Source organism: Leucopleurus acutus (assembly GCF_964270905.1).
Source record: "Leucopleurus acutus genome assembly, chromosome: 6".
Lineage (NCBI taxonomy): Eukaryota > Metazoa > Chordata > Mammalia > Artiodactyla > Delphinidae > Leucopleurus > Leucopleurus acutus.
In genome coordinates this window covers 115,802,499-115,827,241 of record NC_139149.1, presented here as the reverse complement: position 1 = coordinate 115,827,241, position 24,743 = coordinate 115,802,499, and the positions used below count along the sequence as shown (strand labels likewise).

At 49.5% G+C, this 24,743-nt stretch overlaps 1 protein-coding gene across 8 annotated transcripts in view; it reads right to left on the bottom strand.

The window, feature by feature from the left end:
• LRRFIP1 (LRR binding FLII interacting protein 1) overlaps positions 1 to 24,743 on the bottom strand; it is a 142,905-nt gene that overhangs the window by 50,413 nt on the left and 67,749 nt on the right. For 3 of the 8 annotated variants that reach the window (XM_082840877.1, XM_082840882.1, XM_082840878.1), the window contains exon 2: positions 16,977 to 17,063. In XM_082840877.1, coding sequence (XP_082697003.1) covers positions 16,977 to 17,063 — 87 coding nt within the window. Of the gene's footprint in view, positions 1 to 1,510; positions 1,550 to 4,881; positions 4,933 to 5,544; positions 5,590 to 7,207; positions 7,256 to 10,813; positions 10,832 to 16,976; positions 17,064 to 24,743 lie in introns of all 8 variants that reach the window. The other 5 variants (XM_082840880.1, XM_082840879.1, XM_082840875.1 and 2 more) reach the window with 3 other exon arrangements.

Below are 24,743 nucleotides of genomic sequence, written 5' to 3'. Positions count from 1 at the left end.
GAGAGTTGAAAATTAACTGTAACAACATTAGAGTAAAAAGTCCACAGAAGGCATATATCACCTTCACCTTAAGTCAGGTCTCGGATGTTCACCCAGCTTTGTTTTACAGAATTGTTTTTCAACACTCCTCAGACCACCTGCATCCTGGTCACGGGGCGTGCTTCCCATCCCAGGACATCGGAATACCCGGAGGCCCGGGAATATGCATTTTAACAAGTTCCCCAGGTGAATCTTACATATAGTAACACTGAGAAGCACTGCTCTAAGACAGAACAAAATAAAGACATTCACCAATCAGCATTTTCTAAAAGAGGATAAGTCACATATAAGAATAAATGTCCCATCAAAACCTATTATTCTCATGGTAACGTGATTAGTCAGAATGCTAACGACTCCATGCAGTGCTGTCAAAGCATAACCAACTTCAGGCGTGACCATGCAAAACGCAACTGTTATTATTTTCATGAATAGTTTTAGGTATTCTTCTACTGAGTCAAAAGACAGAGCACCTTCAAGGGCATTAGAGATGGGAAACAAAATAAGCAAGGCAAAGTCACAGCTCTGAAGTGCAATCCTTGATGTACTCAATCTAGTTTTAACGGGGGGAACAGCAGCCTCCCCGGGAGACTCCGGGGACAGATGTGCTGTGCTGATGTATGGTCCTGTTAATTGTCATCTTAAGGGTAAAAATATATTTTAAAAACCGGAGTTCGCTAGATAGTTTTTCAATGCAATGGAATGAATGAAGCACAAAATCCTTGCGGAAAAAGTCCTTCAAGTGAAGAAGTGTATAATCTGCTATAATAATTTCAGTGCTGAGTCACTTTAATGCTGAGTGTGATTAATGCTGGTGAGATTACATTTTTCTTCCTTTTAGTGTAATTTAAGTTTACAGGTTTTCAGAAAGCATAAGGCGATCAAACTCTTCTAGATGGATGTAAGAAGGGAAATTCTGAATTTAAATCTAAAGGCTTCGTTTTTGTTACTGGATTTGGGGTCTTTCTCAAAGAGCACCTTCTGGCCAAAGAGCCATCTGGGACATTTAATTTGAAAGGATACAGATTAGAAAATAATCAATTTTTCATTAGATCAAATGACTTTAAATTCAATCTTTTAAAGGAAATGTAGAGGCTTGGGAATTCTTGATCTGATTTGAGTTCCCTGAAGAAGACACCATCCTTCCCATCTGGTGTCTGCAGCTGCTACCCCAAAGCCTGGCAGACAACGGTGCTCACGGGCCGCCGGGTGCGGGAGATGGTCAAGCACCCACACCTGGGTTCCAGACCCACCCATGAGGGTCAGAGCTGTACCCAGGAGGCTCTGGGAAGAAGAGAGCTCACTGTGGTGTGTGCACCTGCCCTCCGGCCCTCAGTCCCCAGGTAAGAACAGGTGCGTGGCATGTGTGTCTTTTAAAACAAAGGTGTACAAATGCTCATGAGATTAGTGGAAACGCCACAGGTTACTATCTCCCACGCAACACTATTAGGATCAGGCCACATGTTCATCTCACCCAAGCGTAGGGACGCCCGTACTCCAAGTCAGGCTGCGACTGTCGGAGGTGGGATGGAAGAGAAACACAACACAGAAGAGTTGCCCAAGATCAATTAAAAAGCTACCTGAGGCACAGCACAACATAAAACAAAACCGGCAGCCTTGAAAGTCTTAACGAAATTCAACTAGTTCCATGACTGCTAGGACCTCGTATGTATCTACAAACGCAATTACATTAGCATTACCATAAAATCCATTAGCATTAGATGAAACTTCCATGGCAGCTGCTGCCCTAATTCATGGACTCTGAAGCAGTCTGAGCAATCCTTTCTCCTCCTCTACCTAAAGCATTCTATTTACATTAGGCAAAAGGTCAACAGATGTGTCACTCTCAAGCTTGAAGTAGAGAAAATTAAGTACTTATGATATCTAAATCTAGGTTTTCTGAGAATGTCCATACAAACGCTAGAAAAAAAAATTTCTTCCATTTTTAAGGGTTTATCATCACTGTCAGTGGAGTGAAGAAGGCCTGTATTTCGAGACAGTCAAGAGATAAAAGATAGGGTCTTTGGGCTTCCCTGGTGGCGCAGTGGTTGAGAGTCCGCCTGCCGATGCAGGGGACGCGGGTTCGTGCCCCGGTCCGGGAAGATCCCACGTGCCGCGGAGCGGCTGGGCCCGTGAGCCATGGCCGCTGAGCCTGCGCGTCCGGAGCCTGTGCTCCGCAACGGGAGAGGCCGCAACAGTGAGAGGCCCGCGTACCGCAAAAAAAAAAAAAAAAAAGATAGGGTCTTTGAACTTTGCAAACGAAAGATTTCCAAATATTAAAATATGAAAAACAGTAGAAACTGGCCCTACGCGTTGATGGCCTGAGATGAGCCCCCCTGGCGGGGGAGGCGCAGTGGGGAACCCTGCCCGCCCACCAACCAGGAGAGGCCACTTCCGGGCCCCCGAGGGGCTTTGGGATTGATGCTGTCACAGCACCCTGGCCCTGAGCAGGCCCCCTCGCTGCTCTGGGCTTGTTCTGTGTCTGTAAAAATTAGAAGGTTTGACTCTTATCCCCAGGATCCAAGTTCTCAAGGTCTGTGATTTTTAACTAGAGTTATTTCTTTAGATCAAGTGCGTCACAGGAAAGAGCGGGGGAGCACGCCACCCGGCTAGCGACGAAAACCCATCCACTGCTGACTTTCCACCTTCCCCCCGTCTCTTACTTAGCACCCTAATTGTGGAGCTCCTCCATAAACTTTCATATCCTAAAACAAATAGGCTTGTATCTTGGCAAAGAATGGTGTCCAGCACAGAAATTTAGCTCATTTCTGGTTAAAATCGTTGAAAATGAAATAAATGCTATAAACACCCAAACAACCACTAATAATACAATAGTCTTAAGCTTTTTGGGATCAGCTCTGAGAATCTTAAGAAAGTGACAGATTATTTTCCCAGAAAAATGCAAGTACAAACAAAATCTTGAATACAATTTCAAGGAGGATCGCAGATGGAAAATGCTATTTTATTTTATTTTATTTATTTATTTTTTTGCGGTACGCGGGCCTCTCACTGCTGTGGCCTCTCTCGTTGCGGAGCACGGGCTCCGGACGCGCAGGCTCAGCGGCCATGGCTCACGAGCCCAGCCGCTCTGCGGCATGTGGGATCTTCCCGGACCGGGGCACGAACCCGTGTTCCCTGCATCGGCAGGCGGACTCTCAACCACCGCGCCACCAGGGAAGCCCAGAAAATGCTCTTCTGAAAGAGAGTTTGGGTTCTTTCTGCATCTCTCCTATTCTCCCTTGAGCCCAAAACAGTCAGGTTTTGCCCTCACTATTTCCATCAAAAGTGCCCTTGTCAAGCTCACCAACGTCTTGGCCAGTGGTCATGTGAGTCCTGTGCTCACATGATCACGCGCCTTCTCCTTGAAAAGGTATCTTCTTCATTTGGTTTCAAGGACCCGACCTTCTCCTGCACCTGCTGGACAGCTGTAATTTCTGACCCTTGTCTACAGATTCTGCAAACTGAGTTTTGCATTGATAATGTTTAGGTTACATAAATCTTACTTCCTCTTGTGTGAATCATGTCAGAGGGTATGTGAGGAAGTTACAACTACATGGCTAAGGAGAAAGTTTCAAATAGCAAGGAAGCTCTTTAACTGACTTCACCTTTGAACCGTAACTTTCTGGCAAAACCACGATGGACATGCTTTTGGCACCTTCAGGCCAATGACAATGGTTAACAGCAAAGCAACAGTGTACAGCCATCCTTCGGTATCTGCGGGGGGTTGGTTCCAGGACGCCCCCAGATACCAGAATCTGCAGATGCTCAAGTCCCTTACATAAAATGGCGTAGTATCTGCATATAACCTATGCACACCCTCCTGTACACATTCAGTCATCTCTAGATGACTTGTAACACCTAATACAACGTAAATGCTACATGAATAGTGTGGAATTTTCCCCTCTGAATATTTTTAATCCGTGATTGGTTGAATCATGCAGAACCTTGGGTATATGGAAGGCTGACTGTGTCACCTTTATAGTTTATTGTTATAAACAGCTAAATTAAATGTACATTTGGTGCGTGTATAAGAAGGCTAGGAGTTACATCACGACTTAATTGCCACGGTGATTAAAAACAAGGCTTCTGCCCCATACAGTCCTTCCGTAAAATGGAGCGGCTGCGCTGAGACCGAATTATTACCAGCAGAGAGATGCAGCTTTAATCCAGGGGTAAACTAACCTGACACGCTCAGATTAATTCACTGACTTAAAGGACTAAGCAAAACACGTTTTTCTCTACTTCACTTCCCAAAGCATGCCTTGTTTTCAAGTATGATTATGAAGATTTTTGGAATGTTTAAGGAAAAATGTGTATTTGTGTTTCTCAACCATCAGGCTGTCAGTGATGAAGAGATTTCATTATAGTTGATGAAAGGAAAGGCTCCTGAGACCTCAGGCTGGACGGATTCAATGTGCCCCGGTGTTCCACCGGCAGCCTACAGCAGCTTTCAAGGAGCTATGGGAAACATCACTGAATAATAGTTCCTTTAACTTGTAGTTACTTTAACTGAGATTCCAATTTGCTGGGGAGCTTGTGCACTTCCATTAGGACAGAATGAGCCTTCGTGCTCCCCTTCACCACGCTAGCAATGAGGCAACTTACTCTAAATGGGGCAGTTTTGTGATGTGGACCAACATGAAGAAAGGAGGACTTCCACTGTGGGGAGAAAGACACAACAAAACTGCTTACGCTTATCACTAATCTCTCTACATCACAAAGAGACATCCCACCATTGAACAGAGGCTACAGGGATAATGAACAAGAACTTCGAACACAGGGATGGAAGGGCCAGGAGCGTGGACACAGACTGTACCATGCAAACTCAACCATCTGGTTACTGACCCTCAGACTTCCGCGGCTACCCGCTGACACGCGATCATCTTCATCAGACGCCTAGTAAAAAGAAAGGATGAAAACAACCATGAGGCGATGATGTAACAGACACAGAGAAACCAGTGACCAGCTCTGAGGGAAGCGGCTGACCCGACACATGGCAGGGGGGCAGATCAGGCCCCCGTGAAAATCTCAGTGCACGTGAGCCTGGGTTTTCGCCAAAAGGGCTTTGTTTGTGCACCTCTGCTTAACAGAAGACTGTTTCTGGATAACGCGACTTTAATTTCACTACAGTGATGCTGTTCACTTCGCTGGTAACCTACAAACATGTAGCTTAATGCATATTACTCTGCAAATTATTCATGGGTATTTAATAGCGAAAAAAGCACTAAAACTGTCATGAAACTCAGAAAATTTTCAAACACTCACTCTCGCCTCACCAAAGTCAGGTCACAGTGCTAAAAGCTGAGTTCACAGTCTTTGTTTAGGTAACAGTATCAGTGTTAGTTAATTTCTTTCGTAAGTATCATTAAGATATAGATACAGATCTATAGATAGGTGTATATACATATAGACAGATGGATAGAGAGACAATTTATGTATTTCAGCCATTAAAACTGCAAATCAGACTTCAGTCAAAACGCCGATGTAATGAATGAACACAGTACTAACCGACGTGTTTCTTCTGGATCTACGGGAGTAGCGCTCACTGTCTTCCTACCAAAGCAACGGAGGAAACAGCACAGAAAGGTTAGGGCAGACACAGGAGAAGGCTTAGATACTCCATAATACAGCATTTCTGATATAAATGTCAAACAAATATTTTCTTTGCTTTTGCTTAAAGGCTTCAATTAAACCACTGGGGGAAAATGTTTTCTTCTAAAAGTGGGTGGGGGGCTTAAGCACACAAAGAGTCGGCATATTTCATTTTGGCTTTAAAAGCAAGTGCGTGTTGGGTGAAAAGCAGGGTCTTAATTTTTTCCGAATCGAATGTGGTCCATTTAAATCAGCCTACTTTTCTTCTTACATTCAAAACCTTACTCACTTCTCTTCAGGAATTGGAAGAGAAATCACTTCCGTAAGAGATCCAATACGGATGCCACACCATCTACCATATTTTGTGCATTCTAAGGTGCTCCATTTTGCATTTGGACGTCTCTGAAGTTGGGGCATAGCTTATCATCAAAGTTGCTCACGATTATAATTAGCAACTTTCTGTTTCTTTCTCAGTGGTATATAAAACACTGACACATCTTTTAACTGTGTCTTACGATTTGATAAACGTACATCTGCCTGTGCCATATAAGCTAGAATGATGGTCTACACATATCAGAGGTTGAAGTTGATAGTTTTTTAAATAGAGGAATTGTATGCTCTTTATATTTCATCAACTGTTTTCTTTTATATTATACACAGATCTCTCAATGTTAGGTCATTTTATACTCCCTTAGATTATTTTATGTGTAAGGGACATCTAATAGGACAGTTCCATACTGCTCAGGTTCTCAAATGCTACAGGTACGTGATGATGTCCATGAGGCCAGTCAGCAAGGTGACAAGGACAGGAAGAGGTGGGGAGCACTCAGGTGGATGAATTCATGACAGGAGCCATGAAGCCATGCTCCCTCGGGACCAGTGGACAGCTCTTGGAATCCCCCCTCTTCTAGAACCTCCCGCCAGGGGGCAAGATCTCCCCCCGGGAGGGTCGTAAGGACAGGGGTATTGTGAGGGGCGGGCCAGCTCTTAACCGACTAAGGAGGACAGCTACGTCGTGCCAGGAAACAGGGTGAGAAGGTAAAGGAATTTTCTCACCAGAGGACAGTGGTTTCTCAGGCACGGCAGATGAGGTTGGGGGGGGGGTACCCAGCAGCAAAGTATAGAGGTCGGAATGGGGTGACCGGGCAGCTGACTGCAATCGCGAGTGAAGGAATTGCAGCATCACGCGTCCCCCTGGATTCCAACTAGAGCTGGCTGGACCGGATGCTCATGGGAAGGTTCTCGCGCCGGGGCCACACGCCCAGCCTGAGTGTCCCCAATGGGGAGTCCACTGCAGAGGAGATCGGGGTCCTGGTCGGGGTGGAGACCCTCACAAACGCTGGCCTGGAAGCTCCAGGAGTCAGCTGCTACTGAACAGACCTGACACCAGCCCTGGCCAGGGCACCTTCTAACCAGGCTTCACGTGGGATGTACACAACCAGGCCAGATGCAAGCACGCCCAGCAGGAAATCACTCAGTATCAAATTAGGGTGCAACAGGGATCTGGCCATGTAATTAAACTGTGGAAGAATCCAATTACAAACCATTTACGCTTTTCAAAATCAGATTCAAGGCCTACCATCCATTGCTCGATGTCGCCCCACTTTGTATCCAGCCCATAATATTTCTACAGACAGAAGGGAAAGAAAATTAGGCAAGAAGTGCAACGGTAATCGCATAGGACACTGTTCTGACATGCATTTCCAAACTGCTGCCAAGCCTCGGGGTCAAGGTAGCATGCCAAGGCAGAGCAGGGAAGCAGAAGGTCAGGCTCTGACCCCCACGCGGCCTGTGAGCCTGTGAAGACAGAGCCTCCCGACCCGCTCCCTCGGGGAAGACGAGAGAGCCCAGGACGAAGCAGTCCTGGGGCGAGGGGGTGACCTCCGTAGAGACCAGGAATTCAAACTGAGCCCAGCAGCTTTCAAGCCCCTCCGTAAAGCTGTCCATGCCTTCGGAGCAGGTGTACTGCAGGAATAAAGCACGACTCAAGAGAAGCCAAAGCCATTCCCGTGCTGCTACAACAGGAACGAGAACACCAGAGGAAAGGGGGAGAAATGGTGTGCTGCCCCTAGATTTCTAGTACACTTGCTCCAGCTATCTGATAGCCATGCTAAATTTAGGCCCTCGAGAATTTCTGGGCTGTGGACGTCTTTATAACATGCCACTGATGGCAAGACGACCAAGCAGGCTGTTGCAGAAGAGGTCTTGGCCCAGGGAAGAAAAGTTCTGCTTGGTGTTTTCTTTAGCCAACACCTCCATGGTTTCAGCTTGCCTGTCTAAACCGCAATGGCCCAAGTCAGAAACAGAAAAGCAGATTCCGGGTGGCTACTACTGTTACTAAATACAGCAATTCCAAATTCAGGTGGGAACCCAGGTAGACTCTCAAGTAACGGGGCTTTGCTGTCCTCCTCACTCTTCCCTCAATTTCTAATAAGAAAAGCAAGAAACAACCATCCAAACCTCCCTATCGTATGACACAGATGGGATTTTCCTCTTACACGTGAAAAGCTTATCATCAGAAGAAAAAAACTGGATGCTAGAGTACACGACAATTTTTGAAATTGTTTTACAATGACCAAAACAGGCTGCTGCTATGTTTGGTTCAGTTTCCATTTATTTTGAGGGGCAGCCAGATTTAGAATATATATATGGCTCTTCGATGGCCTTGCCCTTTTCTCCTAGAGGCGGCAGCAAGCAGAAAACTGGAAGAAGAAAATCAGGAGGGAGAATTTAACAGTGCTTTAAAAAGTCAAACAATACAGAACCTTAATATCCGCAGCACATAAGCCAAATCTTTTTCTGTAAGTTCCTTTCCTTAGACTATAAATCGAGAAAGGAAATAAACGTAAACACTTCCTAAAGTCACGTTTTAATATGAGTTTAAGTGAAATGCAACGGCTTAGAGCTATTCTGCGTTCAATTCATGTTAGCCCCACTCTCACTGTCAAATTCCAGATATGAAAATTTGATGCCATCGACCCTCCTTTATCCCACGGCTTAACTGCAAAGACAGAAAGAAAATGTGGTTTTTAAAAAGGAGGGGGCCTACAGAAATTGACAAAAAGTAAATTCCAAAAGAAGTCTGTGTTATCCGATTTTCTATTTCCATATTTCCCTTTTTGGCCAATTCTATACCCATATCACATACTGCACTCTACCTATTGCTCTTTTTAGGACAAAAATAAGAATCAGTATTTAAAGTCTTTCATCGAGTCCACAGGTGGCCTAATAAACAGCTGCTGTAACTCTACAGCTGCATCTCCACGCCATTCCATGGAGGGAGGACACCCCTGCCAACAGTAAGTGCGGTTAACGAGTAGTCCTGGTGTTAGCTGGCAGTGACAGCACAGCAAACTCTAGAAAGTGTAAGATATTGCACATGTAAACTGCTATGATTAGCCAGCGAGTCATGCAGAAGGAAGCAAAAGCCAGACGAACGCAGAAGTGCTCGACTTTCAGAAACAGCTTTGATTCCACAGGAGAGAAACCGTGATGGATGCAGCCGATGGGCTGGAACAGAGCCTTACTGCTTCCTTTTCCGTTTCCTGAGTCTCCGTGACAAGGAAAGCCTTCCCTTCCCTTGGACACATCTTTATGATAAAAATGTGTATCTGTTTTCCCATGGAGGGCTTCCTGTGCTCCCTCTAGCTGTATTTGTATACAAATGACCATTCTGACAAAGTTCTAAGGGCGTATCCCTGGTGAGTTGGTGAAAGGAAAATAATCTTGATGCAGCACCAGATGGGAATGGATCAAAGTGGAAATGACCAGATAGGAATCCCCTGTCTAGGTTTTAGGCAGTTATGTCCTGCTCTATCAGATACTGTGATGGTTCCCAGCCTTGTCTTTTTGTTTGTTTTTGGTTTTTTTCGCGGCACGCGGGCCTCTCACTGCTGTGGCCTCTCCCGTTGCGGAGCACAGGCTCCGGACGCGCAGGCTCAGCGGCCACGGCTCACGGGCCCAGCCGCTCCGCAGCATGTGGGATCCTCCCGGACCGGGGCACGAACCCGCGTCCCCTGCATCGGCAGGCGGACTCTCAACCACTGCGCCACCAGGGAAGCCCCCAGCCTTGTCTTTTACCTATGAAATTCTTACCTAGATTCTCTGTGTATGGGTTGGAGCTCTAGCTTCAATACACATTTCCAAGTGGACCCTGCAAAAACTAACGAAGTTCAAATAGATTCCGGCACCTACTTAACTGGTTTCTTAACACTCTGGGGGACAGTAGTTATGCAGAGTGAGAGAGGCAGGAAGGCAAGGCAATTGGGAACTGCAGCTGGTAAAGGAATCCAAAAACAGAATTTTACATTTACTGACATAGGGTGTTTACAGGGTCGGCACGTTCTACCCTACGAAATTGAGTCCCCTTGTTTTGATTTTCTTAGTTGCTGTCAAAGACACATATAGTCCTTCTTTATCTGTAAACTAAATAAATTTGTAAACACGAAGCCATTACAGGTGTCGTAAGTAACAACAATTCATTTTTGGGAAAGACTCACTGTAAACACTTTCTGTAAGTTCTCAGGGAACCGCTTACTCCTTCCTTCGTTATTGCTGGATCAGGAGTCACTGACTTGGTTGTTTTCCTCTTCATTTTCTGTGTCTGGCCTGCTCAGTGCATTTATTTCTAAACCTCAGCTGCTTTTACAAAATACTAGGAAACAGAGAATATTGGAGATAGAAGGCAGGTGTGTTCTAAGCTGTTGGATTTTACTGTTATATCACCATTTTCTTTTTTTACTCAGATTTTAAACAGTATGTAATAATCTCCTCATGTATGGTAATATGCCTTGATAGCTTAAAGCCCTTCTAATAAAATTATATGAGAGGATAATCTTTCTTTTTAAATATCTGATTTCAAAAGGTTTTCCAAACTCTGAGGTGTGATTTTTATTTTGTCTTAGAGTTAATTTTTCTTCTTCAACGATTTTCTAATTTCTTGAGAAAAGGGAGATGGGAAAAGCTTTCAGTACACAGAAATGTGTGCTGACGGCTGCTTTGCGTGTGGGCTCAAGTGGGGACCTAAGCATTCTTGTTCAAACCGATTCATAAATAAAGCAGTAAAAGAAGCAGTAAGAACTTCGATGAGTTTTCAATCAAAGGTGTTATTTCTGAAAGGTGACCAGGTCCTTGGCAAGGGAAAAAGAGTACATGCAAATTAGAAAATAAAGAAGGAAGAGCCTACCTTCTGAACCTGATAGATCTATAGAGGAGGGCAAAAGAAATTGGGAAAGAAATATAAAATCCAGTTACAGAAGTATAAACATCAGAAAGAAAGGTTCTGTAAGTACCTAGGAATATGAATAAAAGCCATATTGGAAAAAAGGTGAAAACTGGTGAAATATGAATGAAAACAACCTCTTGAAGCCTCATTGAAATAATCAGTAATTTCATAACAGATTTTACATTCTATTTTAGATATATTGGTGAAACACAGGCATGTCCACACAAGTCTACAAGAATCCTGCTACTATTCTAATGCAGAAGTTTGTATAACCTGTTACCGTTAATGGGAAAAAGAACTTCATCTTCAATTTAAAATTTCTTTTCACCGTGATCAAAGTTTAACAAAAAAGTACAGAAATTTAATTGGAAAGTCAACTGGTCAAATTCACAAAGAGTGAAAAAGAGGCTTTCACATTCGGATTCATGCAGAATACGTGGAAAATTCAACAGATACAAGCGGAATACCAGGAAAATTCCAGCCAAATGGAGTGATCACTGGAATATAACTGAAAAAAAATTGAAAAGCTTATTATCATACCTTGACATATTCGTTTGCTCTAGAGCTTCCTCCTAATTTTGTAGTAATCTCTAGGTAAGACTGAGATGTCTACTCCACCCATCCGTTCATTCATTCATTCATTCAACAAAACTTTGACTGAGTCAGGCATTGTCCAAGGCACTGCCACAACTACAAGGCTTGAGACTCGGTGCTTCTAGTCCTACGTGGGTGAGCACAGATCAATGTATTCAACACTATGACTACTGAACATTGTTCCTCCAACAGAAATGTTTATCAGGTCAGTAGCAACAAGAGATGCACTCTGACCATCATGAGATCACCTGGGCATCATACCACCATTTTTTTTTTTTCCATTAGTGTAGGTTCTCGAACAAAGTAAAAGGTTCACTCAGATTTCCCCAAGAATATCTACATATTCTCCCGAATAAATCCATTAAAAAGGAGCTCATAATCCTTTGAAACAGCCCCCAAGCACAGCTAATGTAGTCGGTTCTCACCATCCGCACGGGTGAAAAGAACCATTCTGGGGGGTGCGGTGGGCGGCTAGGAGGGCTGGGGTGCCTGGGCCATCTGGATAGATCTGCAGCCGGCTCGAGGCCCCCATGTCCTCAGGGTCTGCTGGGGCTTGATGACAGGTCTACACTCCTCCAGCACTGATGACACTTCTCACCTCTCCTCTGTGCACACTCTCATGCTGGCCTTGGAGGGTCCCAGGCACTAGTGTGGCTTCAACCACGACCCATCTCTGACACCCCCCAGTGGTGCTGCCAGCTTCCCGCTCTCCTGAGCCCCCAGCGACGGTCACTGCTCTCCAGGCATTCACAGCCTTCGTCTGCCTGCAGCCGAGCTGACCTCCTTGTTAAGGAAAGCCTTGGTCCTGCTCAGAAGCACCTGTGCAGAGGCAGGGTGGCTCGCCGGCCGGTGCAAACAGGGATTGTGTTTCTCAATTTTTACACCAAAATATCAACCCTACTAGTTAAACACGGGTCTTCCAAAGCATATTCATTTCCACTTAATCAACAACTTAAAATGCCAGTGCCTGGGCTATCAGATTGTATAACCTCAGATTGTGGTGCTATTTCTAATAATAGGCCCGGAGATGTGATATGCAGAGGGGAGACCGAGGGATGTTGTCTGTACACCATCCTCAGTCCTAAAAGCACGTCCCCAAACCTGCAAGCTTGTCTGTCTCCTCTCTCTAGCTGTGCACGCGAACGCCCACGCGCACCCAAGGGCCCACTCGTGCCCCCTCCCCCAGCCCAGGACACGGGTCACGTCAAGAATCAGCTGGACGAACAGCTGCTGCTCCCGTGTTCTCGGTAACACTCAGTGGACACAAAGGTCCTTTCTGTGTTTATATGACGAGCCCTGAATCAGCACCAAGGAAAAAACTTGTTTTTCAAGGTGCACGTCTGCTTGCAAAACGCTAAGGACCACGTGGCTCTTCCCCGCCTTGGTGGTGAGCGGCAGCGTGCCCTCCGCCGAGGTTAATCCCAAGGGTGACACACTGACGCCGCCCTTTGTTTTCGCTGTTGGTTATACACTTGATCTGGAGGCAGAGGATGTAATGGGAAGCCTCCAAGCTTTGCAGCTTTTCCAGGTCCAGATCTGAATCCTGGCCAGCCACTCGCTCAGCTTTTGGGAAAACTGTCTAATTAAGGTCCGTCTTCCTCGCCTGTCACTAAAACCCGGACAGACCCCTCTCCAGACTGTGGCAGCACCCAGTCCCGGCACCGCCACACACCAGGGGCTCCAGGAGGTCCCTGCCAGGCCCCCCGCCCCACCCCAGATCTCTCTCTGACTACGAATAAAACCTATGCGTATTTTATTTTAAACCTTTCAAATCCCTTTTTTGAGGAAGCAGACATACGCTTTAAATGGCAATGCGCTCCTGTCCCAAGCACATCGAATTTATGATAGCAAAACTGTCCTTTGTATGAGTCAGTGCTCCTGGGCTCACACATCGATACAAACCAGCGGGCAGAGCCGGGGCCCTCTCTCCATCCTCCAGGCCTCCGCCATCTGACTCTCGTCACCCACGAGGCCTTCTTGCCTGTCCTGGCTTTCCCCACCTGCAGCTTCTTCATTCAGCACCTGCACTCACCCGCCGTGCTGCCCGGAGTTACTTTCTCTGCTTCCTGCCTGACTGATACGGGCCCCCCACCCAGGGTGTCATTCTGCACCCAGATAATTCCCAGCGTGGGGCTGAGCCATCAGGCACATGGCCTGATCCTGAGAAAGGTCCCTGGAAACGTGTTCCCACGTCCGAGAGCATCTCTGCGGTGGCTGAATGCTGAGGGCACCCAATTAGCAAACTGCTTTTGTGCGAGACCTTCCACGGAACTTGAATCACGACAAAACATTTTCATCCCTGTGAACCACCCGAGTGTCTTTACCGCAAGAGTAAAGAATTTCAAGGCAAACTATTAGACAGAGAATGGATAAACAACAAGGAACTACATTCAATATCCTGTGATAAACCATAAGGGAAAAGAATATGAAAAAATGATTGTATATGTGTAACCAAATCACTTTGCTGTACAGCAAAAACTAACACAACACTGTAAATCAACTATACTTCAATAAAATAAATTAAAAAAAAAGAATTTCAAGATTCTAATGCCATCTACTAACCAACGACACTGTGTGTCTGACCGAGTGAGGCAAACTATGGCATTTTTAATCGGATTTCCCAGGTTTTAATCAGATTTTCTCTGCAAAGCCTGAGGTCCTTAGCAGGTACCAGACACCCCAGGGCAGGCCACGGTGCACAGGAGCTGGGCTTGAATCTCAGCTCCTGCCAGGCCAGGATACTTCAGTCCCTGCCCTGAGAGCACAGTGGGGCTCCCAGGGCCTGGTGAGGCTGCTGTGAGGGGCAGGGCTGTGCCTGGCGTGGCAGGCGGCAGGGGGACCCTCCACACGATCACCCCCTCCCCCCACCGACATCCAATGCCCATTTAATGATACCAAGATTAAATGGCCCTGACTTAGTTTCCCATCTTTGGGTAGCAACTGCAGTTTTGCAACTTGAAATATTGCAACTGAAGTGCCGGAGTTCAGCAGCAGATCACTCTGCAGAATTAAATGCAATGGGAGGGGACTTTCTTTGACTCCAAGGGGGAAAAGGGTGCTTTGCTTTGAAAGGAGGCCCTTCAAATAAATGGTTTCTTACTTAGCCGAATTCCTCTTAACTTTCATTTTCTAAATCAAGAACTTCTGCCAAAGAACTCTGTGACAGGCTGCTTTTGTTATCAACTATATATTTAATTCAATTCTGCCCGTAATTAAGGCTAGAATATATTATAATTTGGAAGATAGATATGCATGTATATACTATGCAATTCATTTTGGACTTGAGTTTGTAGAAATTTTACCTTTGTGAGAGGAACTTTCTCTCACTTGTGAGACAAATGATAAAATGATTATCATTGATAACACCACCAAGAAAACCAAAGGCAGGCCCCCTGACAGGTTCAAGGTCATCTTTCCCGAGTCCAGTGGTCCAGCTCCAACAACAGAGCGGAGGGGACAGCCACAGGCCACCAGAAACACCACCAGGCGGCCACTCAGTCAAATGTGGCAAAACCTGGAGGGGCAACAATGTATTTTGAAAAATTCTTCTTACAGCTCTTTTAAGGCCTTAATATGAAAAAGACTGGGGGGTGGAGGGGAAGCAGGGGAAGCAGAGGAACGAATGAGCCTCTGCTGGCGCTGGAGAATGCAGCCTCACCTCGCAAACTGTGATGAAGCCGCTGCATTAACCCCCGAGCTTCCCTGCCAGTTGGTTTCCAAAGCAGAGGGGAGGGGCTGGCAGTGTCCTACACACGGGGGCTTTGCAAGTAGCCACTGAATGGACAGGAATATTCTAAACAGACATTGATGCCAGGCAGTTTGAAAAATCAATTTGCTATTTAAAATCTCTAAGTTAGGGAGCTCCCTGGCGGTCCACTGCTGGGCCCGGGTTTGATCCCTGGTCAGGGAACTGACATCTCGCAAGCCACACGGCTCGGCTCAATCAACCAACCAATCAATCAGTCAAATCTCTAACTTAAAAACCAGTCCAGGCTAAGAGAACTATTCCATTAGGTGGCCTCCAACGAGGACTCTTTATGTCAGAGTCTGGTGCCCGGCTGTTGGCTGCTGTCAGGGTGATTCCTAAAGCCCAGGTGACACTGTCTCAGACAGGTTAAGTGACAAAGGTCTACAAAACAACAACACCTGTCCCTTTTCTCCACCTTCCAGTCCAAATACTTCTCCCCATAGAAGTATTTCTTCTTCACATCCCCAAGTGATGCCTAAAATACGGTCGAGGTGTGGCTGCCCCTCTGCTCGGGCCACTTCCCAACATCACCGCCGGCGTGTTGTGTGGCCTTTCTCTCAGGGACATGTCCCCTCCATCCCCATCACTCCGGGGCCCCCGCCCTCCTGTCATCAGGACCCAGGTATGACTCTCCTAACTAACCCCCTGGGCTCGAGTTTCTAGTAACCTTCAACAGATTCTTGGAGCCACGTGGGAGAGGTTTCCTCCTCAAGTTCAAGCCTGGCCACGCCCCTCGCCCCGAGTACACACGTCCACGCGGAGTGGCAAACCCCGCAGGGAACAACAGTGAGCACCTCGCCTCTACAGGGAACGTGACCTTGGGGACCTGGCAGAAACTGCAGTGGTTTTAGGAGAAACTGGAAATCCAGACTTTAACTGAAATCTCACAAGTTTTAAGACACCGGTTCAACTTTGAAAATTTGGCTACCTGAACCAAACCAGACTCTGAGTACGAAAATCATCCCTGGGGAAAGCAGCTGGCCGCCTCTCCAACACAATACATTCAAATCTTCAAACAAGCAGAGCCGCCAGTGGGCCTGGCACGGCTGCTCCCCAGACCCCGCGAGGCCGAGGCCCACGGGAGAAGGCGGAGACCGTGGAGAGGGACTCGCTCGTGCGCTGCGTGGGCTTCAAGGTCACAGGGAAGCCCACCCCTTGAACTGCGAGTGAAAGAGCCCTCAGGCTGCCCACGTGGCTTCTGGCTGCGGCTCAAGGTGGTGAACGAAAGTAGCAAACAGCATTAACAGGTGTGTAAACACATTACTGTCCACCTTCCCAGGAGGGCAGTCTCTATCCTGGTTATTTCATCCAGTGTGTATTCTGTTCTCTGTATCACACATGGGCTTCAGGCCTCATGAAACCTATGAAAAAGTGTAAAAACCACAGGGGAAGCATTTTAAACGAGACTGCTTAGCCTAAATAAATAATAACCTGTTCTGCTTTCACATTTTAATTCAGAGGACGGGCATCCTAGCTCAACAGCTAGAACCTCAAGTCCACAGCCAGCACCTCTTGGCTCCTGGCCAGAAGGCTGGGCCGGGGAGATCCACATGGGCACGTGCTCTGTGCGCAGGCTCGTCCCAGGATCCGACAGGTTGAGTGTCCAGGATGGGCCATCTGGCATCTGTATGCTATGCCATGCCCTGGCCTGACCTTGAACCAAAGTCACAGGCACAGGTGCCTTCAAACCGAGAGCAACAGCAGAGGGGCAGGTGCCCCCGTGCGGCCCGCTCTGCCTGGAAGGAACCCTCCCGCGAGAACCGATGAGGAGCCCCGCGTTACCTCTTTCTGCTGTCGCTCCAGCTCCTTCATCCTGATCTCTCGGGCCTCTGCTCGTGCCGCCCGCTTTGCCGCCAGCCTGGCCTCCGCCTGCAACAGACCAGAGATGGCATTAGGAGACAGACCAGCGGCTCCTGTCCAGGACACGGTTAACCATGATGCTCTTGTTCAGAGGTTAATAAATAGTAACACAGACTTGTAAGCATTAAAAGGGTCCAGGAATCACAGTCACCATAGTTGCAGTAGTCACGATTGCTCCCTTTTATTGACCCCTTACTAAATGCCAATGGGTGCTGTTCTGAGGGCTTCATGTATATTATGCCGTGGACTCCTCGTAACAGCCCTATTGGGGAGATGGTGTTACCATACCCAGCTAATAGATAAGGGAACTAGGGCACAGAGAGGGTAGGGCGCCCACGGTCACACAGCCCATAAGTGGCAGGGCTGGGCGGTCTGCCTTCCTCTGGAACGATGACAGATTAGTGCACGGAGCAAAGCACTAGAGCTGGACAAGACCCCAGGTCACTGGTTGAACCCCTCCCTTTACAGACCAGGAAGCAGAGGCCCGGAGACGCCACCAGACCTGTCCAAGGTCACAGGGCTGAGACTCTGCCCCTGCTTTCCAGAACTCCTGTCCAGTCACCCCTCACTACTCCCCGCTGCCCCCCAGCTGCCCCTTCAGCACCTGAGCCCTGGGAAGCCCATCTTTTCTCAAGCAAGACATCTTCCACCAGAGCAGAGTGGTTCCAGCTGTTACTTTAAAACAAAATCTGGCTCCATTTAACTACCTGTCAACTTGCAGCTGATTTGCCCTATTCTACTCAAGAGCATCTAAGACGCTTGACCAGGACCAACCGACGTCGTCGGACCCGGCACCTGAGCCCTGTTCCTCATTCTACAAATCTCGAGCTTATTCATTATCGCAGGTGATACAACGGCCCAGCGAGGTGAACGGTGCAAGGGGACCAGGATCCAGGTTTTCTGGTGTCAAACAAATCCATCCTTTCCACTTAATTTTTTATGGGAATACACTTGTGATTCTTCCAACAGTTCTGACAGCTTTCGCTGTTCCCTAGGTCATCTTAAAACAGGGCCTTTGGAGACGGCCACGTGCTTCTGATGTGGTCATTGGGGCCAGCAAGCAGTGAGGTGGTCCAAATGTCCTGTTGTCCAGTTTCTTCCCAAAGGCCAGGCACCCTGTACCACAGGCTCCCACCAGGACCGTGGCTCCTCACGTCAAGGACGTCCCTCGCCCTCACCCCACAATTACATTACACAGAACTACAAATTCGTCTTCTAAGTTCTAATCTAAGTTGAAAATTGACCACAGCTGATCTGTCAAAGATTAACTAGCTAATGTCCTCATGAGGAATTTATTCTATAACCCTCTTCGTTCATGCGGTTTTTTTTTTTTTTTTTTCTTTTTTGCGGTACGCGGGCCTCTCACCACCGCGGCCTCTCCCGCCGCGGAGCACAGGCTCCGGATGCGCAGGCCCAGCGACCATGGCTCACGGGCCCAGCCGCTCTGCGGTATGCGGGATCCTCCTGGACCGGGGCACGAACCCGTGTCCCCCGCATCGGCAGGCGGACTCCCAACCACTGCGCCACCAGGGAACCCCCATGTGGTTTCCTTATCAACCCAAGCCCAGGTCCTTCAAATCAAGGATGTCAAAAATCACAACTGCATCAGAACTTTGATACCTCATTGCCATTTTCAATTTTCTAGACCATGTTACATTGTGTGATGAGCCACCCGCTCAGGGTCTATAAAAAGATCCAGCCAAAACGGAGGGGAGGGGAAGGTTTGATAGACTGACATCTGGGGACACTGGCTACCCATAGGCCTCATCAACAGGCCAGCAAGAGGTCTGCGTCCACGCTGAGTGCAGCTGCCTCTCCAGCCCTTCCTGGGCTCCCTGGCTGTTGGCCCAGGGTCTAAGCCGGTGTGGACCAGGCAGCCACAGCCCATCAGCTTGGGGAGGGGGCGGTGAGGAACAGCGAGGGGATTTAGGAAAAGAGAAGGGAGGGCATGGAGGAAGAAGAGGCGGGTGGAGGAGTGAGGACGTGAGAAAGAGGCTGGAAGCAGGAGGGGCTGCCAGAGGCGGACAGGGGAGAGAGGCGTGTGGCAGGCAGGATTCCAGGATGGTCTCCGAGATTCCCGTCACTGCTGTACATGCTCTTCATTCTCCTCTCCCCTTGAGTGTGGCCAGAACGGTGAGTATGACAGATGTCACTCCTGTGACTGGGTTACATTATACTGCAAAGAGAAGTGCACTAGTAATGAAGGTCCCTCGTCAGCTGACTTTGAGTTCATCAAAACAGAGCTCCAGGGTGGGCCTGACCTCATCAGGTGAGCCCTGGAAAAGTGGGCCTGGAGGTCAGACAGACTCCTGCCGGCCTCGCAAAAGCAAGCTGCCACGTGCGAGAGGGCCTGTGAGGGGTCGCATGACAAAGAATGAGAGCGGCCCAGCTGACAGCCAGCAGGAAAATGTTCAGTCCCGCAACAGCAGGACGTGAACGCCACCAACAACCACGTGAGCTGGGAACAGGACTCTGAGCTCCAGAACGGATGCAGCCTGGCCGAGACCTTGACTGCAGCCTCGGGAGACCCTGAGCAGAGGGACCCAGTAGGCTGTGCCCAAACTCCTGACCCACGGGAGCTGTGAGATAATCAGCGTGTGTTGCTCTAAGCTGCCACGTTTGTGGGTATCTGTCCTGCATCAGCAGACAACTGACATGAGGTGGTGAGGTCTGGGATGATTCCTGCTCACACAGCGTGGGTGCCTCTGTGACTAAGGAGCCCAAGCCCCTGCACGCCCACCTCCTCCCCAGCCTGTCCGGCCAGCCCCCTCCTCTGCTCGAACTCCTCTTGGGACCGGAGCAAAGATCCTTGAAGAGACCACCTCTCTGAGCAGGTGGTCCCTGCCACCTGAGACGGCCTCCCCACCAGACTGGCAGGCCTCCAAAATCATGTCCCATCAGACCCCAGCTACTCTGGTGGGCCCCTACCCACCAGCAAAGGGCTCCCGTCATGGCCCACCTCCTCTCTGGTCCTCACGTCCACCCAGCATGTCTGTCCTGTCTGTGAGAACAACCCCCGACCTGAGGGACCTGGGCTTGGCTTGACAAAGGGACACATGAATGAATCAAGTTACAGGACAAGCTCCCTGTGAGGACACGAGCTAGCCAACCCTGAAGACAGATCGATATGGTCAAGCTTCACCTTTGATTAGAATGTGGAAAGGAGATAAATAATTCAGTACAGTGTCAAATGCTTGCAGTCACCGCCACATGAAGCACCTCCATCTCACAGGATTCTTATATGACTCATATGTGGAGAACAAGGCTCTCATAACACAGGAAGTGGTAACAACCATGCTTGCTTCTGGGACTCTGGCTAAGAGCTAACAGATACACAAGCCAACGTCTGAAGGGGCACAACACCTATGCACAGCCAACTTCATTAGCACAAAACCAGTATCAGCAGAATAACCCCAACACAACCTGAGATGCCTAAAAGAAAAACCACACGGAGCTCTGACAACACAATTCACTCTAAAACGCCGACACTGCTAAGAACACAAAACAGCCAGACACAGAGCATCACCGATGATGCCCATTTAAGACAGCATCAGGGGAAATGTTTGACAAGATCAGTCGTTCAATGAACAGAAAGTACAAAATAGCAATGGTCCACCCTGGTGACCTGCAGGCACGAGTTCATTCCCCCCAAAATTTCCAGGGAGGCCCAGCCCTGCCCTCCAGTTGCCAGCCATCAGCCGAGCAGTTCCAGGGGTCGATGTGCCCCCGGCCAGGGCTTCGGTGATGCAGGACAAACCCGTTGTGGACTGACGCTTTTGTAAAATATAAACTCACACGCTTGAGGTCACAGCCAGGTCACACTGTTTGAGTCTCCAAATGCACACTTTCACTTTCTGTCCCTCGCCTGTAGGGGACTGCAGCTTCCTGGCCACCAGCACTCCAGCCCAGGCCTCGCAGCACTGCCGAGACTGCAGGGGAAGGACTTTCAACGTGCAGTCTGGGGCCCCAGTCTCAGGGGGCGCCCACAAAGCTCTCGGGGACCATGTACAAGTGACAAGTGCTACGGTGGGTGAGAAACCGTGCTGGGGCTGCTCTGGAGGAGAACGTAACCCGTCCGGGTGTCGGGAAGGCGTCCTGGAGGACGGGGGCCCGAAGCCAACGCCGAGGGGCAAAGAGGAGAAGGCCAGGCGAGGGGGCGGGCGGCAAGGGGCCAGGACGGGGCGGCGGAGTCCCGAGGGCCCGGCTGCCTGCGCTAGCCTCAGCCCTGCTACCTGGAATCTCATCTTGAAGGAACGCGGAACCACTGACGGGTCTGAAGAAGGCAGAGCACAGCGGGGTCTGACTTTCACTTTAGAAACGTGGCTCTGGCTGAATGTGGGGACGAGGGGTGGGGTGGAGAGGGCGGCATGAGACCCGGGAAGTACGGAGAGGCTGCTTCTGAGCGGGGGCGGGGGGGGGGACGAAGCCGGGCGGAGAGGCGAGAGGGCCCTGGAGGGAACGTCAGGTGCCCAGGGTCCCAAGGAGGCCCACGCGGCCCCAGGAGCCAGCCCGCGCCACGTTGGATGCCACTCACCCAAACCCGAACCCGGGCACACGGTCTGCTGACGCCTCCGGCCTCGGAGGTGGGGCATTTCTCCACCCTGACCCCCTCCCCGCCGCGCTCCCAACCTCAAGGGAGACGACAGTGGCCGAAGGGAAAGGATGGGGCCAAGGAGACGGACCTATGGCATTTAGGGCACAAACGATAAACTGCACAGGCCTGTAAAGCAAGGTCTGGGAAACAAGACTTCCCAGGCTCCCCCTCCCCACGCCCGCGATGGCTGTCAGCCGTCGTCCTTCAGCTCCCACTGGAGGTCAAGGTTAGTGGGTCTTCCACTGGCTACTAGCCCCCGGCCTGCTCGCTGTGACCGCACGACGCTGGCAGGGCCGCGCTCCCACCCAGAGCTTGGTGGCCGGGCCGGTCCAGCTGCTCGTCCCTCAGCCCACCGTCCTCGACAGGGGCTCTGGAACAGGCGTAGCTCCGGACACCAAATCCTCCTTTTCTGGCCCAAGAGCATCTTTGTTGAGATACACGCTGAGACATTCAAGGATGACGTGATACGACCTCGCTCAGATGGGGAAAGTGGCCGTAGGCTGGCAGCTGTGGGGCTGGTGGCAGGAAGGGGGGGCCCTTGTGCCCCAGCGGCAGCCTCTGGGGCTTGTGAAAGATGCAGTCTCCAGCCCCACCCCAGACCCGCTGAGTCAGGGCCTCGGGTGCGGCCAGTCTGGGCTTCAACCCGCCCCCAGGGAGCTGGCTGCTCCCCCCAGCGCGACGACCTCTGCTTTCTGTTATCCCATCTCCGCTTGGGTTACGTTTGACGTTTTTCATAATAAATAGCAAACATGTTTTGAAGGAAGGAAGGGGGGGTGGGGGAAGGGAGCAGAGGCTGAAAGGGAGAGAAAGAGAGGGAAGGAAAGAAATGAAGAAGCACCAGGCCAAGCTCACTGCTGTGAGAAGGTCGCCTGGCGCCATCGCTAAAAACCCTTGCAGTGTCGCCCCCCAGCCCTCACCATCGGGCCCCCTCCCTGTTCCCGCGCACCTCCAGGAGTAGGGAGGAGCTGACCCAGCCGGGCCTCCTCTGACGAGATGCAGGCTCCCTGGCTTTCTCAGGACCGCCCAGTGTTGGTGGGGAACGAACGCCAGAGTCCCAGCCCCCTCACAGGGGACACAGTCCCCCAGGATCCTACCGTCCTGACCTGGAACCTCATAAACAGAGCTTTACAGACATGGGGCTTTCAAGCAAGGCACCCTTTGATGGTGGAGATGGTTGGGAAGAGAAGATTCCTTTTATCACCAAAGTTGCCTCCTAATAATCCTAAAAAGCTGAACCCTTGATTCCGAAGTTCCACTTTTACATTTAATTTTACCAGAGATAAATAAATAAGACAAGGCTCTGACACTAAGGTGATATGTATGGTCCGAGAGATGCTAAAAACACACAAAGCAGCACAAGTCCGAGCCCCAGGGCCTCCTAAACAAATGGCTAAAAACAGCCAGGCGCGCCCAGCCAGGGTCTGGGACACCAGCCCTACGGCACCCTGCAGGTCCAGGGGCGGAAGCACGGAGGCCACCGGCCAAGGGCCCGGCCACAGGGGCGCACAGGCTGGTTGAGGAGGTAGACAACCAAAGTGATGCTTCTCTCTGAAATACCCTCTCTCGGCGGCCCAGACCCGGGCTGGGCTGGAGAAAGGCTGGAGGGTTATGTGAAAACGTCACTGGCAAAAACAGGAGTTACTTTGGTGATGGGTCTCTGCACTGGGCCGAGGGCTTGATCAGCTCTAGTTCTAGATCGGACCACAGAGCAGAAGTGGCTTCTACCAGAGCGGGACACAAAAGTCAGCGGATAAACAGACGCACGCCTCTTCTACCAGTGACCCTGACAGGACTCCTGCTTGGAGCACCAGAAACTCCCAGCTGCAATAAAACTGTCATCCAGAGACAACGGCTGCTCGTTTCTTCAGGGTCAGGGAACTCAGGGACAGCCCCCTGCTTGGCCTGGGGACTGAACAAAACTAAAAGAGAAGTTATGCACCAGGATGGGAGGAGAAAGCCCTGGGTGAGGCGTGTCCTTCCCTCCGAGCCCGGCCCCTGCACAGCTTCCTTCCTCCCTGACCTCCTGTCTGTGCTGGAGGTTTTGTAAGCAGTGGTGGACACTGCCCGAGGGTGCAGCAACCACACACCGCCCCCAGTACCCTGCACCCCAATTCCAGTGATGTCGGGGGCTCTAAGAGCTCTGATAATATCTGTATCCTTTTGTGGCTCCTACCCGTTCAACCCCACATCATGATCTTCGAAAAGCAGAAACGCGATAAACATTGGTGGAACCAAAGTCCTGCCTGCCTGGAGAGGACAGAGGTGCCCAGGACGTAGTCTCAGCAGCTTTCTAAAAAGCCCCACACGACTTCCGGAGTCCCGACTCTGTCTGCATACTTCCTGAGCTTCGAAGCTTTCCTGGGATTCAAGCACGGTGCGGAATTCTATATGCCAAGACCTCTCACCCCGCAGTCCCAGAAAAAGTTCTTATTCTGTTCTTAAATTCTCCTGGGGTTCCAGAATTCTACATGGAAGCTGGACGGGGTTTATGAGCTGTAACTCTAGGACGACTCTTGAGAAATGGGCCTGAGCTGCTTCGTCATTTCCTCCACCTAGGAGAAAGCCCTGGAGCCTGGAGAGGCACCGAGATGATGGGATGCTCTGGGAGCCGCTCCCCGTCGGCCCCGCAGAGCCCGGGGAGACGTACTGCTCATTACTGACGTGCGGATCAGTGACCCTAATGCTCTGTGACGGCAGAATTTTCTTCAGGCCACGTGATATGTTACCCCTGTAGTTTATAACCTCTTGGGAAAAGTTAAAGGATGTATTTAAGGTTCAATCATGTGAATATAATAGGAATATCATGCAGTTGAAGCCAGCAGTGTGACAAAGAACCGGTTCTGTTTAGAAACAAGCAGGGGCCCTCTGTCTCCACGTGTGACTGTTCCTGGGAATGAGGAAGGACTACAGCTCCTGTTGGGCAAGGCTGAAATCTCAGAGTCGCTAGTGAACACACACAGCCCCGTGTTAAAGCGATTTACAACATGCTGCAGACAGTGCAAAGGAACCATGAGGCTGTGATACAGAATCCCTTTCCTGACTTGCCATTTCATTTTTCTTTTTTTCTTGAAGTAGAACTGAGTTACAATGTTGTG